The sequence below is a fragment of the Staurois parvus genome, unplaced genomic scaffold, assembly GCF_062004578.1.
Source record: "Staurois parvus isolate SC_StPar_1 unplaced genomic scaffold, SC_StPar_1.0 ptg000120l, whole genome shotgun sequence".
In the NCBI taxonomy this organism is placed as follows: domain Eukaryota; kingdom Metazoa; phylum Chordata; class Amphibia; order Anura; family Ranidae; genus Staurois; species Staurois parvus.
Genome location: NW_028317916.1, coordinates 2716522 through 2730665, shown reverse-complemented (window position 1 = coordinate 2730665; position 14144 = coordinate 2716522). Strand labels below are relative to the sequence as shown.

General features: G+C 42.9%; 1 protein-coding gene across 1 annotated transcript in view; it reads left to right on the top strand.

The window, feature by feature from the left end:
- The window catches only part of ASZ1 (ankyrin repeat, SAM and basic leucine zipper domain containing 1), a 361039-nt gene that overhangs the window by 81209 nt on the left and 265686 nt on the right, over positions 1–14144 (top strand). Inside the window, exon 4 of the mRNA XM_089672151.1 lies at positions 13187–13298. Within this exon, the coding sequence (XP_089528277.1) occupies positions 13187–13298 (112 nt within the window). The remainder of the gene's footprint in view (positions 1–13186; positions 13299–14144) is intronic.

Genomic DNA, 14144 nt, shown 5'->3' with positions numbered 1-14144 from the left:
ATTTGTGAGATGGTTTTTATATTAAATTTTGTCCAAGTCTGGGGTTCAGGTAACCTGAAAATGTGGGGCAGGGTGGAATTAAGTCATAATGGCGCATTCGAAGAAACATCTAGCATGGGATAATGCTTGCAAGTTAAACCTGCACGCCAGGCCTGCAGGGTGGGGATCATGGAAGGTGTCAATGGGTTGGGGGCCCGAGTTCCCCTATATAAAAGGAACCTCAGAGCCTCCATGGAGCGCAACACCGCAGCTTCTAGTACAGTGGAGGAGTTGGTAGGATCAGAGTTCAGCCACCAGGCAGCCTTAACCAATTGGGTAGCGAAGAAGTGTTTGTCAGGCAAAGCTAAGCCACCTTGAGCTTAGTGTCGCATGAGGGTAGAAAGTTTGTATCTAAGGGTGTTGGGGCCCTAAATGAAGGAGGAAAAGAGTTGGTTAAGATGAGTAAAAAAGGATTTGGGGATCCATTGCGGAGAATGCCGAAACAGGTAAGTGAACTTCGGAAGGAGTTTCATTTTGATAAAGTTGATGCGCCCAAGGAGAGATAGAGACTCCCGTTCCTTCAGCTTCAGCCTAAGATCATGCACCACAGGAGCAAAATTTAAGGAAAGAAAATCAGAGGCCCGACGAGAGATCCTGACCCCCAGATACAGTTGCAAGAAAAAGTATGTGAACCCCTTGGGATTACATGGAGTTTTGCATGAATTGGGCATAAAATGTGCTCTGAACGTCATCTAAGTCACAACAATAGAAGAACACAGTCTGCTGAACATAATACTACACAAACAGATGTTGCCATGGTTTAATTGCACATAACATATAAACATTCACAGTGCAGGGAGGAAAAAGTATGTGAGGCCCTAGCTTAATGACTTCTCCCAGAGCTAATTGGAGCCAGGAGTGAGCCAACCTTGACTCCAATCAGTGTGATGATATTGGATGTGTTGCTGACAGCTGTCCTTCCCTGAAAAAACACACACCTGTTTTGCGTGTACTGGTTTCACGAAGCACTGATGTGAACCATGCCTCGCAGAAAAGAGCTCTCAGAAGACCTACGATCAAGAATTGTTGACTTGCATGAAGCTGGAAAGGGTTACAAAAGTATCTCCAAAAGCCTTGATGTTCATGTGTCCACGGTAAGACAGACTGTCTACAAATGGAGAAAGTTTAGCACTGTTGCTACTCTCCCTAGGCGTGGTCGTCCTGTAAAAATGACTGCAAGAGCACAGTGCAGAATGCTGCATGAGGTAAAGAAGAATCCCAGAGTGTCAGCTAAAGACCTACAGAAATCTCTGGCACATGCTAACATTTTTGTTGACACATCTACAATAAGGAAAACCTTAAACAAGAATGGAGTACATGGGAGGACACCACGGAGGAAGCCATTGCTGTCCAAAAAGAATATTGCAGCACGTTTGAAGTTTGCAAAAGAACACCTGGATGTTCCACAGCACTACTGGCAAAATATACTGTGGAGAGATGAAACCAAGATTGAGTTGTTTGGGAAGAACACACAACACTGTGTGGAGAAAAAAAGGCACAGCACACCAACATCAAAACCTCATCCCCACTGTAAAACATGGCGGAGGGAGCATCATGGTTTGGGGCTGCTTTGCTGCCTCAGGGCTTGGACGGATTGTCATTGATGGGAAAATGAATTCCAGAGTCTATCAAGACATTTTGCAGGAATACGTATGACCATCTGTCTGCCAACTGAAGCTCCACAGAGGATGGGTGATGCAACAGGACAATGACCCAAAGCATACAAGTAATTCAACAAAACAATGGCTGCAACAGCACAGAATACACCTTCTGGAGTGGCCCAGTCAGCGTCCTGACCTAAACCCGATTGAAATGCTGTGGCATGACCTTAAGAGAGCGATTCACAGCAGACATCCCAAGCATATTGCTACACTGAAACAGTTTTGTGAAGAGGAGTGGTCCAAAATTACTCCAGATCGTTGTGCAGGTCTGATCTGCAACTACAGGAAACGTTTGGTTGAGGTTATTGCTGCCAAAGGAGGGTCAACCAGTTAAGTCCAAAGGTTCACATACTTTTTCCTCCCTGCACTGTGAATGTTTACATGTTATGTGCAATTAAACCATGGTAACATCTAATGTTTGTGTAGTATTATGTTCAGCAGACTGTGTTCTTCTATTGTTGTGACTTAGATGACGTTCAGAGCACATTTTATGCCCAATTTATGCAAAACTCCACATAATACCAAGGGGTTCACATACTTTTTCTTGCAACTGTACCTAAAACTCTCTACCCATTGTAATTGGGTAGGTGGAAGGACCATGCCAGGAGTTCGAGGGTCAATGGAAAACGCTAAGGATTTTGTCCAGTTGACCCTGAGACCCGTGACAGGAGCAAATGAGTTCAGGACTTGGAGGGCCACAGCGAGCGATGGCCCAGCATCGTTTAAGAACAATAGGAGGCCATCAGCGTACAAGACCACCCTCTCCTCCAACCCCACCGATGCGTAGACACCTAATGTTAGGGGAAGTACGGAGAGCCTCAGCAATGGGCTCCACAGCTATGGTGAAAAGAGCTGGAGAGAGGGCATCCCTGCCGGATGCCTCGGGATAAAGAGAACAGGGCTGACAGGCCACCAATAAATTGGACCGCCGTAGTAGGGTTGGCATAAAGGGTCTGAAGCCGTGCAATGAAAACTAGAGGGAAGCCCATTCTGCGGAGCACCTCCCATAGAAACGGCCATTTTATGGTATCAAAGGCCGCCTCAAGATCCAGGGAGGCCACAACTCAAGAACCCACATTGGCATGCATAGCGTGAATATTCGTATACAATCTGCGTATATTGTCAGTGGCTCTGAGAGTCATAAACCTCGTTTGATCTGGCTCAGTAATGATAGGTAATATCGGTTGCAACCTTAAAGAGAGAAGCTTTGCTAGGATTTTGAAATTGGTGTTGAGCAGAGCGATGGGCCTATAGGAGGCACAGGAGGTGGGATCCTTAGGGGGCTAAGCTTTGCGTGTACAGTAAGGCCAATAACTGGGCAAGCATATCACTATGAGTCTTATAGAAGTCAATGAGGAGGCCGTCAGGGCCAGGGGCCTTCCCAGAAGGGAATGAGTAAATAGCTGCAGAGACCTCCTCAGGAGTAATGGGCCTCACCAAGACCTCACGCTCCGCATCGGAGAGCCACCCCAGTGCTAACTGATCCAATAAAGCTGACAGGTCATGAGCCCGGAAATCCGGGGGTAGTTTGGAGGCATACAGAGTATTGCAAAATTGACGAAAAGTGCCTATAATGTCCGATAAGGAGAAAACCATCTCCCCCGAGGAGGTCTGAAGCTGGGAAATTATTGTGAGTGGCTGATCGTGTTGAGCCAGCATCGCTAGGAGCCACCCATTACGGTCACCTTGTTCGAAAAAACATTGTTTACTGTTAAGGTTTAATCTGGTAACTTCCACTAAATGAAGATTCAAATCTCTTTTGACCATGGAAAGGATATTTGGTAGTACAATCCTCCACTGACTCCTTAAGGGCGTGGGTGGTAGCACTATGAGCTTTGCGGATCGCAGCAAGAGAGGAAATGTATTGTCCTCGTGTGTATACTTTTTAAAGGTGTCCCATGTAACATCTGGAGAGGATGACCCTGCATTATTATCCCAAAACTCACTGAGCAAAGGCGGATTAGCATCTGCAACCGATGGGTGGGAAATCCAGTGAGGTCCCAATCACCAGAGGGAGGCGGTACGAGAAGGTGGAAGCGGTACTTCAGAGCCAGCGGACAATGATCTGACAAACCGCTGGGAAGTTGGGAGGCAGAGAGGACCTCCACCAATAATGCGGGGTTAGCAAAAGCTAGGTCAATACGAGAGGAAGTTTTATAGGACGTGAAGAAGCAGGAATATGATCGAGTGGTAGGATGTTTCTATCTCCAAACGTCTTCCACCTCTTCCGCACCTGTTCCCAACTAACAAGATCAGAGGAGAAATGTTTGGGGGGGAGGTTAGGATGGTAGGTTTGTCCAGGTCGGGAGCTAAGATGGCATTAAAGTCCCCCATAATTAACTATTTGGCGGAGCAGTGCGGGTAATCCTCTCCAGAAGTGTGTGTGTATAGCATCGTAGAGAAGGATGGGGAGATATACAGTTAGGTCCATATACAGTTGTGCTCAAAAGTTTGCATACCCTGGTGGATATTGTGCCATTTTGAAAAAATGCTCTTTTATTGAAAGATGATGATCATATGAAGCCATTTATTATCAAATAGTTGTTTGGCTCCTTTTTAAATCATAATGATAACAGAAATCACCCAAGTGCCCATGATCAAAAGTTTTCATACCCTGGAATGTTTGGCCTTGGTGCAGACACACATGGGTTAAAATGTCAATTAGAGGTCAATTAGAGCTGAAGTCTCTGCTCGGCAGCTGGGAGGGGAAGAGAAACGCACTTCACGCTGGAAGCCCGGCCCTGACGTCACCGCCCTCTGTCGCTCCCAGCGCGGCGCAGTCACGCATGCGCACTGCTCTCAAGCAGAAGACTGTCTGCCACAGAAGGGAGGGCCGTGCGACAGCCGCATTTACACAGACCAGGGAGAACACGCCGCAGTCAGGCATGCGCACTGCTCTCAAGCAGAAGACTGTCTGCCATAGAAGGGAGGGCCGCATTACACAGAGCAGGGAGGGCTGTTGGAGGGCCGCATTAAACCGACCCCCGGGCCGTAAATGGCCCGCGGGGCGGACTTTGGACATGCCTGATATAGCTCATTTTTGTTCAAGTGTCATCATATTGTGCTCCTGCAAAACAACCACACTGTCTTTTTCCAGAGCAGCCTGTATTTTTCTTGTGGTTTCCTATGGGTTTCCCTTTGTATCCCAAACAATTCTTCTGGCAGTTGTGGCTGCAATCTTTCTTGGTCTACCTGTATTTGGCTTGGTATCAAGAGGTCCCTGAATTTTCTACGTCTTAGTGGAAGTGGTGACTGGCATATTCAAAGCTTTGGACATCCTTTTTATATCCTTTTCCATCTTTATAAAGTTCCATTACCTTGTTATGCAGGACTTTTGACAGTTCTTTTCTGATCCCCATGGCTCAGTATCTAGCCTAGTCAGTGCTTCCACGTAAGAGCTAACAAACTGACTATTTATACACTGACACTAATTGAACTTTAAAAAGCCACAGATGTGGGACGTTAACCTCTAATTGGCATTTTAACCCGTGTGTGTCACCTTGTGTGTCTGTACCAAGGCCAAACATTGCAGGGTATGTAAACCTTTGATAATGGCCATTTGGGTGATTTCTGTTATTATGATTTAAAAAGGAGCAAAACACCTATTTGATAATGGCTTCATATGATCATCATCCTTCAATAAAAGAGCATTTTTTGGCATGATCAGTCATATTTTCAATATCAATGCCAACATTTCACAATTTCTGCTCTGTACAATACTTTTTTGTTTTACAAAGCAACTGGACGAAGTGGTACCTTCCTAAAATATCTGGGAAGAGATAATCACTGCCCTTTTGTATCCAGAAGGTGCTGTGGCACAAACCCACAACACAGATGCAGTTAGCCGGCTGCATGAGAGGCATTTTCCCGATGCCATTCCTGGTGCCCCAACTCAAAAAGGCCACCCCAAAAAATGTGTCTGTAGCAGACATGGAATTAGGCGTGACACCCGCTTTTTTTTGTCCCTCCTGTCCTTTCCATCCTGGTCTCTGCCTCAAGGACTGCTTCCGTCGCTACCACACACACTAGTGGAGTATTTGTATAGGGTACAGCAAGGCACAGTTCAGGGCACATACTTACAGAGGGTCTCGATAGATGTTAGGTAGTCAGGAAACTGGCTAGCGCCTTTTGAGAGATCCTACAATCTGTTTTAAAAAGTTAAAGTTTAAAAAAAAAAGCATAAAAAATAAAAAGTACAAATCCCCCAAAAAATTTACAAAAAAACTATAACTATTTTTAAAAACCTAAAAATTGATGCGCTGCCTCTCCCAAAAACTACTTTAAATAAATAAATTAACTCCCTACTACACAAGAGGTCCCCACAAATGTGCATGTGCTATAATGCCCCGTGGGCTGGCAATTATATCCCTCCTACCCAGTGACTAAATCCCAAATAAACCAATAAGTAAATACAAGGTGCTTAAAGGACAATAGTGCTAAAAATAGCACATATTCAATGCCATGAAACTGTGTATACAGTGAAATTGTATAAAACTATATATATTATTATATTAAAGTCCCAGTAATTGTGCAAACATATAAAAATTCCAAAAAAATGTAAAGTTCCAAAAAAAAAAAAACCCCAAAGAAATCCCCATTTGCATTCAGTGTGAATATTAAGTGATACAGTAGTAAATCTTCTTATCCGTAGCAATTCTCTGTGCGTAGTGCTCCCCCTCCAGAGCCCAACTCACCACAGATAATTGACCACCTGGAATGGTAGGTCAAATATCGCATGAGATGTTGCAGCGCTCTCCTGCAGGACGGTTGGCTGTCTGTGTGGTCTTGACACCTGTATACGCTAATGACACTCCATAGTGGAAACAATCAATTGTTTGTGACAAAACCCCTCCAGAACCTCCACAGTACTCCTCCAGCACCATAAAAACATCAAAGGGAAACTCCCATAGCATAACGCCGTATTTATTGGGTAAAAAAACATTTAAAATTGCACTCCCATAAAAACCATTTGTATGGCACTTTAAATCCCAGCAAAAAGCAATTCCTTCTCAGAGGACAAGTGTAGAGCTATCAAGCCTCGCTCTACATGTTTCGTTGTATGACGTCACCAGATTTCTCAAAAGACAATATATGACAATGCCCATTGAAGTTATAGGGGATATTTGCATTCCCTGTGATATCATTAAAAGTGATATAAAAAAAATTAAAGGCACAGTGTAAAAATAATTAAAAAAATCAAAATAACTTAAAAAAAAAAAAAAAAAAAAAAAAAAAAAAAAAGCACCCTTGCCCTCCAGGTTCACGAGTATTGACCCCGTGCCAGTATATTAAAAGCGGTTGCACCATGCATGTGAGGTATTGCCGCGAACGTCAGATCAAGGGCAGTAATTCTAGTACTAGAACCCCCCTAAATCTAAAATGGTAGCTTGTAAAGGGCTTTTAAAGTGTTGCCTATGGATATTAAAAAAGTATGCAGTTTGTCGCTATTGCACGGGGCATATGCAGTTTTGAAGCATGTCATGTTTGGTGTCTATTTACTCGGCATACGATCATCTTTTATATATCTTACCACATAATTGGCCAATATGTTGTGTTTTTGTGCATGAAAAGTTAAAAAAAAAAGTGTGTTTTTTTTGTTTTTAAAAAAAATTTGTGTTTGTAAAATCGCTGTGCGAGTACTATGTGACATAAAAAATTGCAGCACCCACCATTTTATTCACTACTTTAAAAAAATATGTTTTGGGGTTCACAGTCATTTCCTAGCAAAAAATACCGATATTTGCTAAGAGGCATGTTGAGTCAATAGAAGAACTTATTTTTTTATCACAAGTTTTTGGAAAATTGCAAAAAAAAAAAAAATGATTTTTTTTTAACACAAAATTGTCACTTAACCACTTGAGCTCCTGAGGATTTACCCCCCCTTAATGACCAGGCCTCTTTTTGCTGTTTGGCGCTGCACTAATTCAAATGATGATCATGCAATGCTGTACCCAAACGAAATTTACGTCCTTTTTTTCACACAAATAGAGCTTTCTTTTGGTGGTATTTTATCACCTGTGCGCTTTTTATTTTTTTGCGCTATAAACAAAAAAAACAAACATTTTGGAAAAAAACAATATTTTGTACTTTCAGCTATAAAAAATATATCGTAAACTCAAAGTTAGTCATAAATTTAAGCCAAAATGTCCCGTGCATTAGCGGGCAAACTGGCGCTATATGGGAGGGACGCTAACACTATCGGAAGTCACCAGTGACACTAATACAGTGATCAGTAAAAATCTGTTCACTGTAATCAATGACACTGGTGACAGGGCAGTGAAGCGGTTAACTGGGGGGGGGGGGCGATCAAGGGGTTAAATGGGATTACTGGTGTACTGGCGGGCAAACTGGCGCTATCTGGGAGGGGCGCTAACACTAATGGAAGTCGCCAGCGACACTGATACAGTGATCAGTAAAAATCTGTTCACTGATCAATGACACTGGTGACAGGGCAGTGAAGGGGTTAACTGGGGGGGGGGGGAGATTAAGGGGTTAAATGGGATTACTGGTGTACTAGCGGGCAAACTGGCGCTATCTGGGAGAAGCGCTAACACTATTGGAAGTCGCAGCGACACTGATACAGTGATCAGTAAAAATCGGTTCACTGATCAGTGACACTGGTGACAGGGCAGTGAAGGGGTTAAACGGGATTACTGGTGTACTGGCGGGCAAACTGGCGCTATCTGGGAGGGGCGCTAACACTATCGGAAGTCGCCAGCGACACTGATACAGTGATCAGTAAAAATCTGTTCACTGATCAATGACACTGGTGACAGGGCAGTGAAGGGGTTAACTGGGGGGGGGGGAGATTAAGGGGTTAAATGGGATTACTGGTGTACTAGCGGGCAAACTGGCGCTATCTGGGAGAGGCGCTAACACTATTGGAAGTCGCAGCGACACTGATACAGTGATCAGTAAAAATCGGTTCACTGATCAGTGACACTGGTGACAGGGCAGTGAAGGGGTTAAACGGGATTACTGGTGTACTGGCGGGCAAACTGGCGCTATCTGGGAGGGGCGCTAACACTATCGGAAGTCGCCAGCGACACTGATACAGTGATCAGTAAAAATCGATTCACTGATCAGTGACACTGGTGACAGGGCAGTGAAGGGGTTAACTGGGGGGGGGGGGGGGGCGATCAGGGGGTTAAATGTGTCCTAGGTGTGTTCTAACTGTGGGTATGTGCTGTTTTACTCACTGTTAGTATGTCGTCTTCTCTGTCTGGAACGGAATGTGTCCAGGCAGAGAATGACATCATATCCTGTCCTGTGTAAATGTCAACACAGGACAGGATAGGACAGGGACCGATCATCTGATTTCAGCCAGACATCACTGGCTGAAATCGAATGGTTGATCTCTCCTTGATCAAATGGTGTCACCCGCAGATCGGCGGGAGCACGCGCGTGTGCCCCCTGTCAGCAAAAACGTCGGGAGCGCGGTACCCGGTTTAAAACGTGGTTTTGCGCCCCAGTGCCGCCCTGCACACATATATATACAGTGGCAGGGCGGCAAGAGGTTAAATTATTTATTGCTCACACATGCCATGGGTATATGTGGAATTACTCCCCAAAATACATTCTTCTACTTCTCCCGAGTATGGGGATACCACATGTGAGAGAATTTTTGGCAGTCTAGCCGCGTACAGGACCTCAAAATCTAATAAGCACCTTCAGGCTTTTGAAGGAACAAATATAGTGTGAAAAAACGAGCGCTAGATCTACCGTATATTAAAAAGAGCAGCTAGCATGAAAAGGTAATGCCTCAAAACCTTCTATGTAGCGAAAAATGAAAAAGTAACATGCAGCGCTAAAGTAAACAAATATACCTGGATACATAAAATTGCAACATGAAAAGTACATTCGATCATATGATGGAAAGTAGTTCATTAATTCAATGCTTCATAAGTGAATAGGTGATATAAGAGTGACAAGTTTGTCTGTTGAAGAGATGATGTTCGTGAAACTGGTGGTAAATGTGAGAATGAGTTGCACTAAACAGCGCTATATTATGCGCATATGAATAATGAAATCATCTTGATATGGATATCTGGACCTGGATGTTCTGAGGAGGGGCGACAGAAATCACAGCGTGTCAGCCAGACATCTGAAAGACCGAATTCTGATCGAAGACCACCAGAGGGAGTCAGCATTGATGAAGCAATTATGAAGCATTATGAAGCATTGAATTAATGAACTACATTCAGTCATATGATCGAATGTACTTTTCATGTTGCAATTTTATGTATCCAGGTATATTTGTTTACTTTAGCGCTGCATGTTACTTTTTCATTTCAGGCTTTTGAAGGGATTTATTTTCTCATTACACTTTCTGACTACCTATCACAGTTTTGGAGGCCCTGAAATGCCAGGATAGCACCAAACCCCCCCAAATGACCCCTTTTTGGAAAGTAAACATCCCAAAGAGTTTGATAAGCATGGTGAATATTTAGCATATCTCGTTTGTTGCCACAAGATTTTTTAAATGAAGAAAGAAAACAAAGATTTTTTTTCTTTTCTTTTTTTCTTTTTCTTTTCTTTTTTTCTTTTTCTTTTCTTTTTTTCTTTTCTTTTTTTCTTTTCTTTTTTTCTTTTTTTCTTTTTCTTTTCTTTTTTTCTTTTCTTTTTTTCTTTTCTTTTTTTCTATTTCAAAACCTTGTGAGAAAAAATGAGATCTGCAAAATACTCACCATGCCTCTTTTTAAACTCCTTGGGGTGTCTACTTCCCAAAAAGGGTCCATTGGGGGGGGGGGGGTTGGTGCTATCCTGGCATTTCAGGGCCTCCAAAACTGTGATGGGTAGTGAGGAAGTGAAATGAGGACGTTATTCACCTTCAGGCTTTCAAAGTGGTCATTGTATTTCAGGCTCCTGTATGTGGCTTGGCTCCCAAAAAGTCTCACATGTGGTACCCTTATACTAGGTAGAAGTAGCAGAATGTATTTTGAGGTGTAATTCCACATATACCCATGGCTTGTGTGAGCAATATATCATTTAAGTGCCAACTTTTGTGTAAAAAAAAAAAAAAAAGTTTTTGTAATTTTCCAAAATTTTGTGGGGAAAAAAATAAATCTTCTATGGACTCCATATGCCTCTCAGTAGATAGCTTAGGGTGTCTACGTTCCAAAAATGGGTCATTTGGGGGTGTTTGTACTGTCCTAGTATTTTAGCACCTCAAAAAATGTGATAGGCAGTCATAAAGTAAAAGCTGTGTAAATTCCGTTATCTATGCCATAGTTTGTAGATGCTATAACTTTCACACAAAGCAATTAATATACAGTAATACCTTGGTTTACAAATTTAATTCGTTCTGCAGGACTTTTAATGTAGCGGAAAATTCGTAAACCGAAACGCCTTTGCCCATAGGAATGCATTGAAAACCAATTAATCCGTTCCGGAGGTCAGAAAAAAGTAAACGCTACTAAAATACCGCATGAGTTATGTCATGCGGTATTTTATTAGTGACAACTATGTGTTAATGTTTCTGCTGTCAGCGGGGTTCCCCACTGACGGCTGAATGTAAAAGAATTGCCGGCAATTTAAAAAAAAAAAAAAAAATTGTCAAGCCACCTCAAAAGCAGACGGCTGGATGCCATCGTTGGTAGCGGAGCCTTTTTTTTTTTTTTAATTCTTTCTTCGGGCCAGCGGCAGCAGTGGTGGTGACGGCAGGCATCGTGATTGACGGACAAATAAAGCAGCAGCTCCAGGGACAAGCACGCATCGGGTCCACCCCAGGGAAAGCAGCTTTCCCTGGGGGAAGAGCCAAGATCTCCAGTGGGGACCCTAAAAGAGGATCTTGGCTGCTCTCTGCAAAAGCACTGCAAGCTTTCGTGTCACTTTAAGCTGGCCAACTGTATCAAAGTAGTCTATCTCTGGCCAGTCATACTAGCCAAAGAGGGATTACTTTGACCACAGTTGGCCAGTTTAAACATGTATTGCAATGTATGTGAACTAAAAATCACCATTTTTTTTTTATTGCAAAGTTTGCTAGAGAGTTGCAGTGTGCAGAGGGTTCATCCGGAATTTTTAGTGTTAACGTGGTCACACCCCTTTAGCACCTGCTAGATTATAAACACTCTGTTGGCCACTTTATTAGATTCACCTGTTCAATTGCTTGGTAACAAATTGTTAATCAGCCAATTACCTGGCTCCAACTCAGTGCATTTAGGCATCTAGACGTGGTGAAGATGACTTGCTGAAGTTCAATTCGAGCATCAGAATGGGGGAAATAAGGGGATTTAAGTAACTTTGAATGTGGCATGGATGTTTGGTGCCAGATGGGCTGGTCTGAGTATTTAAAACTGCTGATCTACTGGGATTTTAATGCACAACCATCTCTAGGGTTTAAGATGATAGAAAGGCAACAGGAACTCAAATAACCACTTGCTCAAACCAAGGTATGCAGAATACCATCTCTGAATACACAACACATTGCACCTTGAAGCAGAAGATCACACCAGGTGCCACTCCTGTCAGCTATGAATAGGAAACGGAGGCTACAATTTGCACAGGCTCACCAAAATTGGATAATTTTGGAAAAACATTGCCTGGTCTGATGAGTTTTAATTTCATCTGCGACCTTCAGATGGTAAGGTCAGAATTTGGTGTAAACAACATGAAAGCATGAATCCATCCTGCCTTGTATCAACAGTTCATAGATGTGCAGCCGACATATCTGCAGAAACTGCGTGATGCTATCGTCAATATGGACCAAAATCTCTGAGGAATGTTTCCAAAACCTTGTTGAATCCATACCATGAATTAGGGCAGTTCTGAAGGTAAAAGGGGTTCAAGCTGCTCCTAGCAAGGTGTGCCTAATAAAGTGGCCAGTGAGTGTACTTTTAGAAGCTACTGGGATATGAGCACAGGTATATCTTTTATTCTGTTCAAACTGTGTACATCATGGGTGCTGAACCTGTGGCCCTCCAGCTGTTGTGGAACTACAAGTCCCATCATGTCTCTGCCTTTGGGAGTCGTGCATGCAACTGTCAGCGGCTTGCAATGCCTCATGGGACTTGTAGTTTCGCAACAGCTGGAGCACCACAGGTTGAGCACCCATGGTGTACATGCGCAGTGTGCTCTCTCCTTCCTTGCAGAGGCTGAACTCTAGTTACTGGGAAGGAAGTTTGTGTTTAGAGGCTGATACCCCCTGTAATGTTTGGTGGTTCAAGTGAATACGCAATCATCCTTCAACTACTTGCAGTGCATGTAGTTGAATTGTGGTGATGCCAGCTATTAAGAGTTAAAACAAACGATGAGGGGACCTATCGAATCTTAACCACCTGTTACCGCTGCTGAAAAGCGATCCAAAGCTGTTCCCAATTTCAAGAATCTCTTGAACTAATTGGACAATTCTTTTTAATGCATTATGTTAGAGCGCCTCATTCAGTTTATGGCTTGTATTATCATTCTCTACAATTAACCCTAACTGAGGCTGCTTTACTTCAGTAATTTAATAGTATAGGTAAAAATGATTTTCTTTAACTTTTTAGATACGTTTACTGCGCTTATGGCAGCGTGCACTGCACATGCAGTAGAGGAAAATATTCAAAAGTGTGTAGAATTGCTGCTGTCAAGAAATGTTGACACAAATACATGCTGCAGGTAATTTGTCTGTTTTTTGTTAGAACATTTGTAATTATAAATGGCAAGTAAAAATGGCATGTGTATTGTTTTTATATATATTAATTTTTATTTCTCATTCTGTTTGTATTTTTCTCCGCATTCACCTGTAGGACAGGCTGTTCTTCAAAAGAAACAGTGACAGAGTTTCAACAGACTATAGCACCACCAGGAGTTTTTACAGCTGTTACCTTTGTTAGTCCATACTTCCACCTTTTGAAAGCCCTGGTCTTCTGCATTGTCTGTAGTCTAGTTGGAAAAAATCTAGTGCTGGGCTACCCTAGGCTGCACACTAAAGCTCCTTAGACTTTGTAGAATTTTCTGAGACACATATAATACTTAAGTCTATAATAAACCAAATGATATAGTGATAGTGAGTCCAATCACAGAATGGTACAGTTCATCAAAAGTAGTGCTCCTGTGTTCCATGCCTTTGATTGCTGATGAGAAAATCCGGTACAATAATGCACTTACTAGAAGTACATATAATGAGAGCATTATATGTATATCATATGTGGTGTCATCAAAGTCTGGTCTAGGGCTGTGGGGTCATCAGGCTCAGCAGTGGACTCTCAGAGATGAAGCGACTCACACTCGGGGTCCCCTTCCGCTCACAGACTCCTCAAGACAGCTCAACACCTTATAAGGCTCGAAATAACCAAGCCAAGGGGCAAAATGGTACTAATAGTGTAGTATGTTTATTGCAATGTAATTATATCCAAAATCAAAATAAATTACAAAACTTACATGCGATCATAAAAATGGCCGCAAGGCCTTCCTCACGGCCGTATGCGGCTAGGGCATCAATCGGGTAGGTTCCCCTGACAT